This window comes from Platichthys flesus, chromosome 17 (assembly GCF_949316205.1).
Source record: "Platichthys flesus chromosome 17, fPlaFle2.1, whole genome shotgun sequence".
NCBI lineage: Eukaryota > Metazoa > Chordata > Actinopteri > Pleuronectiformes > Pleuronectidae > Platichthys > Platichthys flesus.
This window is the reverse complement of record NC_084961.1, coordinates 13,140,286-13,152,270: the sequence shown is the minus strand read 5'-3', so window position 1 is coordinate 13,152,270 and position 11,985 is coordinate 13,140,286. Positions and strand designations below refer to the sequence as shown.

Below are 11,985 nucleotides of genomic sequence, written 5' to 3'. Positions count from 1 at the left end.
TATTACATCGCCCAAAGTGCATACATTTTTAATGAAATAATCGCTTTGAGTTGACACCCCCCCCCCCCCCCCTTTGGTTATTCCCGATGCAACGTAACTTCAAACCCACAGAACTGTTCCTTTCACATTTAGCAGTGAGACCAGCAGGGTCTCTTGATTGGTCACAGTTGCGATTCAATGCTTCTGGGTGATGGAGTTTGTCATGCTATTACTGCGAGTACACTGCGAACCGAGAAAGCGCCTGTAGTCTCTCTCAAGCAGCGTGGATGCACATACAAGACATTTCGATCAATTTGAAAATTTATTTTCATATAAAAAGACACTATGAAAACATTAGAGGACTACTTTGTACAATCTTATGTATAAAAAGAACAAAAATGAGGGAGAGAAGGAAAAGGAGGGGTTTTTCAGTAATAAATCAACTGGAGTGGTGGAGCAAGTCGGTTTACACCTATGTGTTGGAGAAAGAAGGGTGGAGGTGAAGGTGAGCATTGAATGTTCTCAAATTTGCCGTTCACCCCAGACTTAACTTGCAAATTGACTTCAGTGTTTCATATTTATTTCTGAGTTTCGGCCTCTAAATAAAAATAAAAACAAGATTGACACACTCGGAATGACACGTTAATCCCACCATCGTTTCTCATAGAACACAAGTTGCCAGGTGGTCCTTGGTTTTAGTGGCACACTTAAATAATCAATAATTTCAGCCTCCATCAGTCGAACAGCATCACACTTACCGTTGTGGAAGATGAAAGGTACATTTCCAGTTCTCACTAAGCTTGAAGACACACAATGAGGACAGAGGAATATATGGAAAATATCCCTGATGCAACAAAATAATATAATGCACGTAATCCACCCTTCCTTCCTTCCTTCCTTCCTTCATTCCTTCCTTCCTTCCTTCCTTCCTTCCTTCCTTCCTTAATTCTTTCCTTCGAATCTCATAATTTCTCTGACCGGGGCCACGCAGCTGGCAGACCAGTGTGGACACACTGTATGCAGAAGGTCGGGTGAATGTGACCCGAGCTCGGCATCCTGGGGCGTACAGCTCACCTCCCCTCGCAGGAGGACGCTACTGTAGGTTCGCCCATCAGCTGATTAGCTTGAAAGGTTAGCTGGGCCGCACTCTTGTCTCGCCATCTGCGCTGCGCCACACTACTACCACATCAGGGATCTTTAAACAGATGGTTCGAGGTCTGCATTGGAAAATGTCAGGACAAATCACCATCCCCGGATAATTACTGTTTTGAGCACCCCCACGACTTAATCTGCTGCTCTGCCTGACTCAATGATTTTTCGCTATATATTTTCGGGATCTTCTTTCCTTGAATACGAGGTTCTCTTGCACTTATTTCTTATTCCACCCGGTCTTAAACTGTATCATCTCTTTCTTTAGACTCTAGGATTAATGGGAGCCTCTTTGAACAAAGAATGAAAAAGGAATAAAGGTACCATTGTTGGACCATCCCCACTTTCCCATTCAAGTGTTGGTCCATTCAAGACTTTTGGACCCAACTGTATGAAAGAACAATGGCTCCCTTATAAAGAAAGTGTGGGACATTGTCAGATGATACAATTTTTGTATCAGAAATATATATTTCTTGCATATTTAACTTTCCCATCGTGTTTTACAGGAATAGTTCAACCTCTTGTTGAAAAGGCCTAATTTCAATCCCTCTCCTATCTCTTGCTGTCCAAAGTTTGCATGAAAGTTGTTTGTATGCAGCTTCTGTCTTAAATAACGTTATCAGGATCCCAATAATGCTCAAAACAAAAATCTATGTTTTTAAATACATACATAGGTTGACACTTTTTCTTTAAATGGGATTTAGTAGATCTAATATTAGTATTTAATATTTATATCATTCATTGATGAAACTTTGTTTTCTGTTTTACACTTTTGCACGTTCGTTTTGTTGTTCATGTCTTTTCTAGTGACTGTGCCTTACTGTTTATCACTGTATCATATTCCTTTTTGCCTTAACCTAAAATTTGTACAGCACATTTTGATTGATCATGTGAATTCGTCCTGCACTCTGACTCTCTCTCAGTGTGTTGGAGGACTTTACTTGCTAATGTAGCAACAGCAGGAAACGGGTTGCCCTTTCGTAGCGACTGAAGTCGAAGATGTATAATGTCAAGACAGAAGAATCACCACCAGTTATGTTTCCTCCCCCCTTCAGTGTGTCACCTCTCTGTCGTCCTATCTGTCTCTCTCTTTTGGCAGCTGCTGTGCTCACAAGCTCTACATACAACCACACAGAGAGGGAGCCATGTGATCGGGGTGTTACACAACAGGCTCCACTGCTATCATCAAGATGTCATGCCTCCTGTGTAGTTCGACGCTAGATTGGAAGGATGAGCAAAGCAGACTTAGAAGTCGTGCTAGGTTTTTACGATCTTACAGAAAGAAGGAAAGAGTTTGCCGCTAACCGGATCAATACTTCACTGCGAGTGATACGTTTTTGAGGAATGAGAGATGTCGCGCGGCGCCGGCACAGATTCAATTCGCGCCGAAAGTGACTGAGATATCATCTTTTTCTGGCATCACTGTGATTGGTGATGGCTGGAATGGATTCCGATGCTGCAATCTTTAAAGGCCTTTATCTGCGAGCAGTGGGGGAGAAAAAAAATAAAGGAGGAAGATGCGAGAATCTGCATGACGATCACTATCCTTCTTTCCCCTCACGGCTGGATAACATGCGGCGCACATTACCGCCAGAAAGCAATCTCATATTTTTGTGCTGCGTGTGTCCTAAATCATGTTTTTTAAGTTCCACGTGGGTTTATTCTCACAGGAAATTAGGAAGAAAGAACAAAAAAAACAGTCTGAAAATAAATTCTTCTTCAACAGTTATACCATAGAACACAACTCAGTTTGTAGTTATTTGTTTCAATCGTATTATTTTTTCATTAAAAGTTTCAAACCATCGGGGAGGTAATATTAAGAAAATACACAAAATAAGGAGGGGTTGGGGGGTTGGGGGGGAGGTACAATGTTGACGAAGAGGATGTGGATGGATTGTTGAACTGGAACCTTGTAAAAAGCAAAGAGGATGGCAAATCATGAGCAGCGTTAACCTGCCCCCCCCCCCCCCCCCATTCCCCTCCATCGAAAAAATATGAAAAGAAAAGAAAAAAAGGGCAAGACTGAGAGATTGAATGCTGTCTTCACCCATTAGAAGGGAACAGGAAATAAACGAGAGCAGGTTGCCTGGGGGGGGGCTACCAGTGTGAGAAACCTCAGTGGGATTTTCTTCCCCTCGCTATAAAAAGAACAGAACGATGCAGAAATATTCTTCTTCTTTGTTTTTTTTTTCACCCCCAAAATCATCAAACAATTGACAGAGATTTTTCTTTTTTTCTCCGGAATAAAATCAAGACAACTTTTCTCAGAAATAGTTTTTTTCACTGTGTTTTTTTTTCTGTAGTCCGTTTAAAAATGTTTTCCTCGACCACAGACTGTGTCGAGCTCCTGTTCTTTCTTTTCAATAGTCTTTGCGAAAATATAGTGTAGAACAGTCTTCTTTCCATGTCTGTCCACTGCAGAAGTAAACAAATACAGTTTCGGGATCCGACAGAGCACATTGCAGGAGACGGGGAGCACTGTGTGCATGTGTGTGTGTGTGTGTGTGTGTGTGTGTGTGTGTTTGTGAGGTCTCTGCCAAGAACCATATACTTTTGTCAAGCATCTCAGAGGTTCAGTATTTCTGTGTGCATCGGTACTATGTCTCGGAATGAGAGCGTGTGTTTTTAAGTTTGTGTGTTCATCTGTGCGTCTTCACACTTCAGTCTGGAAGTCTCCCTCGGATGAGTCGGGTGTGTTGGCAGAAGAGGAGTCCCAGTTCTTATTGTGCAGCTCCATCCGGTCCTTCTGCTCCCCAGGCACGATGGACAGCTCGGGGGTCATGGTCTTGAAGCTGTCCCAGGAGCTCTGGTCCTCTGGGGTTGACTTGTCCTGGTGGAGAAGGAGGACATGCAAGGGTCAGTTAAGTTTGCGGCAGCTGAAAGGAGCCTGTGGTGAAACTGGAGAAGACAAAGCCTCGGTCAAAGCTCTCCAGTTTAATTTGAACAGTGGCAACGTTACAGACAACAGGCACATTATCTGGACACATATGAAGAACGCAGCACGAGATTGTCTGACACGATTACAACGACAGAAAAAGTGTGTATAAGTGAGGGATAGTGCCTGGGTAGAGCCGACAGGAGACAAGACATGACAAGTAAATCCCACTACAGAAATGACACCTTGCTATCAACAGCACATCGACCTTGGCGTCGGCCCTCAAAACCAAAAGCTATGGAACGTCGTCATCTTCACAGCGATCCCTGAAATTCTGTGGAGGTTTCACTGGCAGGTAAAGTCAACTGAATCAGAGTTTGAGTTCCCACATGCTCTCCATTTTGGATAACTGCAGAAGGATATCCGAGCAGTCTAGTGCATGTCTGAAAGCAGCTTTACTTACTCTCTGGTGGAATACATGAGGAGATTAGTACCACTTGACTATATGTCCATTAAAAGGAAGACTTAAGTCACTTAGCTCTGCTAGAGGGAGACAGCTCCCCCAGCGATATCTGAAGGTAAAACTAAATCCAACCAATAGCACCTGTAAAACTCACAAACACATCATATCTCTTATAATTATAACACTCAGGTTTTTTAACTGCTTGACCTCACAACAAGTAGAAATCAACACCTGCACTATACAATGAATCCCTTGTTTGAGTAAACTGGAATTTTCCTTTTCAGACAGAACAACAACTGCTTTGGGCAGTTTTCACCCCTAAACACATTGGTAGATGTATACATGTAAAATGGCCTCACATTGGAACCTTTGCAAATTTCAAAGGGCCCCTTCCCCTCCTGAAAAGCAGCTCCATACCCACCTGCAGCTCAAGACACCGCTTCGTCTATCTAACTTTGCGAATGAACCCGTTAAAAAGCGTGACACCCTCCAGGCCCGGCGTCTGTGATTGCTGCTTGTGGTCCGCAGATGTGGTGACCATGCGTGTTAAATACATGTTGCGAGAAGGAGTGGGGTAGCAGCTTGAAAACAGAATTAGAGGTGGCATTATGCATCAGATAAGGGCAATTATTCAAATCGGATTTGCTATCTCGCGGAGTTTAGGATGGTACAGATATGAGTTTGGGAAAAATACACGAGGTATCGCTCGCCCTGATGATTCTTGGGGGAGAAAAACATGCAAAGAGCCGCCCCCCCAAAAAAATAAAAAAAATGAAAGAGACGAGACCCGCACGTGGTGATTTCCACAGAAATGGAAGAAAGCAATCTGCAGCTGCGAAGCCTGAATATTCATCCTCCAAACACTGCAGCATCCTATCCTAAGATGAGGGCTGGTGGAAGTGTACTTGAGAGTAAAAATCGGAGATGTTGAAGGACCTGTTTGCACATGTGTGTAATCCATTAGAGAAGAGTGTTTCTGCATCTACCCATCAAATCTATCTCACAGCTACTCAGCGCTCTCCTTTTTTTATGCTCCTTTCGTTTTTTGTTTCCTCCAAAGTCCCGCCTTCCTGTCATGGCACCAACACTTCTAAGTACTCGCAAGATATTCACTTTGAGCTATTCACACCCTCAAATCCCTGTCTATCTCTTCATCTGAGAAACACACACACGCGCACAACTCATTGATCTGCAGCAGCACAGCACCCCCCACCCCCCCCTTGCAGGGTGATGATCCTCGCCCGAGCACTAGGGGGCAATATCTGCCTGATTATCATTCTCCCTGCTTCACAGCCTGACAGTTGGCAAAATGAATACAAAAGGCATAATCTGGGAGCCACTTTGCATGCTAAATGCTGGCGAAGGAACATTTTGTGATGCAGGAGTGCGGGTAATGCTGCAGTTAAGCCCAACTTTATCCCTGGGAGACTAGGCTAACGCGATTGTGCTGCTACCGCGTGTCTATCCATTTCCCTTTCGCCATCTCCTGCCTGCCTGCCTGCCTGCCTGCCTGCGCTCCTGCTCTTGCCCCCTTGCCCCCCCCCCCCCCCCCATCATCTCATCCCTCTCTCCCTCACTCTCCGCCAGAAAACCCCCTCTACTTACACTCAGCGAGCTCTTTTCACCTCCGGCAGACGAAATGCTCCATCGCTGTTCCCTTTGTGGTGATGAAATGGGAAGGGAGAGGACAAGGAGGTGGGGGGCGGGGGGGTTGATTAGAGAGAGAGTGAGAGAGAGAGGGGTGAAGAATGAAAGAGGGGGTGTCACAGTCACTGACAACTCTGCCCTGAAACAATAGCATTGTTCCCACACCTTCAGCAGGTGATGAGGCAGTTGTTGCTACGTGCTCACGCTTTACCCCTTCTCCCTCTCTCTCTCTCTCTCTCTCTCTTCTTCTCTCCATCTCTCTCATCCAGCCCCACACTCTCATGAGAGAATAACACCTGCACCGGTCGCACAACATGCACACACTTGAACAGAAACAGCGCATGTTCATAAATGACGCACACACGCACACATCGTCTGTGCCGCGCTGGAGCACAAGGTATTTTTAACATCCTGACCAGCGAGAGAGCTGGAGCTTGAGGAGAAGACTGAAATCGGAGGAGGCGAGGAGGACAGATGGGGGGGGGAGGAATGATGGAGATACTTCTACATGCTACGCGTCACTTACTGAACTTCGACTACTATTTAAAGGGATAAAAAGGAGAGGAACGGGCGGAAAAGTAGGCAGATTCTAAACGCCACAACGTTGCATGTTTCCTATTCAGAGCAAGAAGCTTTGTAGCTCATGTTTTCCAAATTATGTTGAAAGAGGGTAACCTAATCGGGTTATTAGCACATGGGATATACACCATCAGCCAGATTTATTTTACACTGCACTCTGCATGTGTTAACGCATCACATTCGATGGTTCACGCTGGGATTTGCTGTGTTATCTCTCATTCGTTGTGTGTGTCTCTCGTCTTTCATGCGCACTGTGTGTTGCTTCCCTGTGGGTGGCGAGCCCAGCAGCACCAGTGCAAAAAATCAGAAAGTAGAAAATACAAATGCAACAGCTCGATACAGAGTGTGTGTGTGTGTGTGTGTGTGTGTGTGTGTGTGTGTGTGTGTGTGTGTGTGTGCATGTGTGTGTGTGTACGTGTGTGCATGTGCGTGTGCGTGTCTAGACGGGGTTGGGGGTGACGCTCTTGTCATTTGTACTTTTTGAATCCCCAACAGGGCCCAGATTTATTCCCTATAGTGGCTTCAACAACCCAGCTAATATTGAGCGTACAAACTACATCTGTTTTGGGGTCTGTTTGTTCAGTTTTAACTTGTTATGGTCATTGAAAAACAAAATAAAAGTTTCTGCAACACACTGAAGCACTAACATCTTGTTCGACTTTTTCTGTCCATAAAAATCCAGACAAAACTGCCCATCATGTTTTGTAGGAGAGCTGCTTATGAACGAGTGTGGGACTTTGTGTTTGTCTTTTTGTTTGTGTTTGTGTGTGTGTGTTTCTAGATGTGTGTGTAACGACAGACACAAAGACAAACTTTTTGGTGTTGAAATGTAAGATTTAAAATTCCACTGCTCTCTGAGACGAAAAACAATTTCTGTGGCTTAGCCGAAAGCCTGAGGGATTGTCAATATGTCCATGTTTCCGGCTGGAATGAATCCATTTTAAATAATAATCTAATGTTCATGACAGCTGCATCATTGGAGGAATGTATCTCGCTACACTGCAAACTCACATTTTAAAGAACTTCACCTGAGGACTCAGAACTATTAACTCCACCCGCATTAAACTGACAGCTTTAGTTTCTATTTACATATTATTTTATGATCTGTTCATACAATATAAACAGTCTCAACAGTAAAACACCACAAAAACGTCAGCGAATTAGTCATAATATTATACTAATATATACAGTATGCAATTATAGCACTACATCAAAAAAGGCCATATATCTACATTTACTCCTGCATTTCATACACAAGTGTTTACTGCAAAGGATAATTTCAATGTAGGACTTTTTGTAACATTGAAATAAATACTAATCTAATTAATTCATATATAAGTCCTTTTTCTTTGCGCTCCTTGTTTCTGTTTCTATTATTTCTATATAATGTTTGCTTTTGACTGCCTTGCAGAGCATATAAAAAGCATGTCAGGGTTGGGAGACAGGATGAGCATTATTACCCACCTGTCTACATGGAAATATATGACAGGCCTTCTGTTCCCGGACTCTGTAATGAGCGCCTTCATATTTCTGCATCATCAGCCTCCGCCGAGTCCAACGCGATGAAATAATTCACCTCTAAAAGTCCAGTTTGTGCATCACCACTCGTCACGACAGGAAACAGCAGACTTCAGTTCCATTCATAGACATCATACCTGAACAATGTCAACCGTTCTAACAACTTAAAATTGCTCCTCTGTGGATTTCCAAAGGGCATCATGGGAGTATAAAGGTCTCTCTGTTATAATTTCGCAGGCACAGCAGGAGGAAATAAAGGTGACGTGGCTGCAAGCACCACAAGACCCCCCTCTATACAGCGTCCATCCATCACCAGAAAAACTGGTGACAGTCGGCAGTTGGAAGTGTTTTGCCCCAATCGCTCCAACTTTAGAAGTGACAGAGGGGCTACACTGCAGTCTGTGAGGAGATGCTACGAGTTACTGACAAAGCTAAATTGAGGAAAACAGCTTGTAGAGGATTCAGTGGGGAAGTACGAACCAGCACAAAGATAGTACACAAACATCTAAGAGTCTTGGAAATGCCTCTGCGATAGTGCTGGTGGGTGAGGCCACTCAGACCCCCACCTTCTCCCACATTTGGAACATGGAATGGAAGTAACGTCTGAATTGGCTGTCTGTGAATGATGCAGTGGGGGGGGGGGGGGGGGGGGTGGCTGTGCATGAGTGGGTTAACGTTACCTTTGTTGACTTGGATGCCCATGGTTCTGCTGAGTGTCTGGCTACATTCATACTGGGACAACAAACATGCAACACAAGGCCCGGTCAGCCAACAGAGGACAATAAACAAAAAGAAAAAGAAAAAATGAAAAGAAAAATCAGAAATCAATAAAATGCAACAGCAGGGGGCAAAAAGAAAGACATACAGCGAGTGTGAGGCCAACATGGAAGAAACTGAAAGCACATTTATACATGAAGGACATGAATGTAACATCCAAAAATGCAGAAGGAGAATGAGTGGATACCAGAACTTGACTGTGGTTGTGCAGCTGTCAGTGGGCTTATGAGTCATTGAAGCAGAGCCGGAGTATTTCAAAGTCTCTACGTGTTTTTGTTTGCTTCTTTCATTGCATCATCGAGATAATGACAGAACTCAGATTGCCAATTCAGCTCCAGAGATCATTTATTAGCGGGAACAAAAATGGACTAAGTGGGCATAGCGGTCTTTAGCACCATTTACCCCTTAGCCGGGAAGGAATCTGTGTCACAAGTAATAAGGCCCTTGAAAGGAGCCAAATCTGGAGAATGTAGGGCAAATAAATTCCATTAGTGCAACACATTGCAAACAAACGAGCAATCACACACACAGGCCCGGTTCGCTGCTGTCTGGGCCTGTGCGGCGCGGCGCACTCCAAGGCCACTGCTCCTATAGAGAAAACAGTTCCAGCGAGCGAATTTGGCCCCCTTCACCTCCCTTTAATTGGCGCAAGGACACTAAATGAGCTAAATTAGTATTGTGCCTCTTGGTGCATGAAGGCAGTGTTAGGCTTGTTCCGCCTGGGCTAACCGTCCCCTCATTAGGAGCCCCTGATAGAGCCAGTGTGCAGGAGCTACACTCCGCCAGCCCTGGGTTTTCATGGGCAATTTATGTGGAAGGATGAAAACAGTTGATGAGTTTATACTTGGCACGGGGAAGGGGGGGCAAGGATATAATTAAAAACAAGCTAATGAGAGGAATTCATTATTCAATTAATGCCTCAAACGTGCCACAGAGGGGCTGACTTTAGAGGGACAAACAGGAGAGATAGGGGAGACAGCGAGAGAGGGAACGTGTCAAGCCGGGAGGATGAATGGAGGGGAGAATGAGATATGAAGAGGTAGAAGTAGGGAGGACTTGCTTTATTGCTGGAATGTGTACTAGAAGCACCTCAGCTTAATGCTGGCAAATTGACTATCAAGACCTACGGGGTTTGTAAGTGCCGGGAAATTGCCCTCAGTGAATCAACAAAAACTGTGTCTTTGTCATTTTGAAATTATACATCTTCATTTTACACAAGAAACTCTCAGAACACACACATTGCGTTGGCTAAATTTCCCTTCAGTGGCCCGAAAACATTGTTGGAAAGTCAATAACAGACACTAATGTTGACTGCGGAAGCATAAAGAGAGCACCCCGGGTTGCGCCTCTCCTCTCCTAATGGAGAAAATACCACAACATATTTCCGTATGCGTTTCTGAATTGACCATCGATTTCATCGCAGGATTCACACACGCGCCTCCGGCCATTTAGTTTGAATTGCAGATACATCGCTCTTTATCGGAAAAGAGCTCGGTCTGCAGAGGGAAGCCGAGCACACTTCGTCTCATCAAGAACACAGCAGACGAGAGCGGGCGATGGGATGGAAATATATCCCATTTGAGAGCTAAAAAATGCATCAGCCAGGCCATTATGCAGTGCACACACACACACACACACACACACACACACACACACACACACACACACACACACACACACACACACACACACACACACACATACACACCAACACGCTGAGTCCATCCCACACACTGAGAGCCACAACACTGCATCATTGGGCACTGCATGCTAATTTGTGTTATGACCTTCTGAACCCTGTGGAGAGGATAGAAAACAACAGGCTTGTTCCACATTGAAAAAGACCAGAAATCTAAATATGGGCGCAGACACTAACACCGCACTGCATACATACCGCATCCACTCTGTCTTCCAGTAACCCCACTGACTCCATCTGTATCGTGTCTCCATTAGGGGAGGCACAATGAAAATGGACTCTGTTTCCTCTGCTGGCCATATGGCCCCTGCCGAAATATGCACTGTACTTAAAACTGGGCAGCGTTTGATTTAGTTCTTGGCATTAGCAGTAATGTGAAGCCTGCGCCGGTAATTCAGAAATACTGTTTTTTTGTAATAGTACAATATGTTACTTCAGCCACTAGGGGTCTCTCAGTTCAAATAATAACAAAAGGCCTAGGTTGATATGGTTGTGAAGCGCAAATCATGTTTACAGATGAGTTAATGTTAAAAATGTTGTATTAACGTTACGCAACAAACGGTGATGAAGGATTGTGAGTGACCAAATCAAGCAGCAGAAGGAACAGCCAACTAGCTAACTGACACGCAGTGTTTTTCCTTCGTCATAGGCCATTTATAGGCCATTAAAACCAGAAGTTATAGTACAGATGGATAAAGCAGTTTAATTAAAACGTTACCTTGTTGGTAACATTTTGATGATGTAAGTACATAAGTCAACAAATGATTTAATTAGGTCTGGTCGTTTTTTCGACATGTTAATGAAGAACAACTGTGTACATTCAGTGCATTCAAAACACAAGACCTCAGTTCTTCTTAAAGCGTGTTTAAAAAATACAATGTTGCATCTGACACCAGCAGAGATTTATATTTGTGTCACAGCTCGCGAGTGACCTGTTTTAGGCATAGTTCACCAGTTAGTTGTATTGGCAGGTAGAATTAAAAGGTCATACATATTGTATGTTCTTGAATAATTACAGGGCAGCATGTGCATTTACACAGGACTCGCTCGGCAAGTTTCAGCTGCCTTTTAGCAAAGGCAGACAAGGTGATTTTCAGAGGTTATTAGGAAGTCTTGAGATATATAGTGTCTTCGTCCCCCATCTTGCCGATCATGTCTTTCCCCTTTGTTTCCATTTATTCTGCGTCACCCTGAGTTATCACATTGCAACTTACAGTGGTGCGGCAGATGTCGGGATTAGTAGTGTGGTGTGGTTACTGGGCAACATAGGGTTAAGAAGTGTGAGAGGGGGGTGGTATGGAG

General features: G+C 44.2%; 1 protein-coding gene across 1 annotated transcript in view; it reads right to left on the bottom strand.

Annotated features, from left to right (window-relative positions):
• Positions 1–323: 323 nt before the first annotated feature.
• Positions 324–11,985, bottom strand: part of adgrb2 (adhesion G protein-coupled receptor B2) — a 212,820-nt gene continuing 201,158 nt past the window's right edge. Inside the window, exon 34 of the mRNA XM_062410584.1 lies at positions 324–3,958. Within this exon, the coding sequence (XP_062266568.1) occupies positions 3,782–3,958 (177 nt within the window). The 3' untranslated portion in view covers positions 324–3,781. The remainder of the gene's footprint in view (positions 3,959–11,985) is intronic.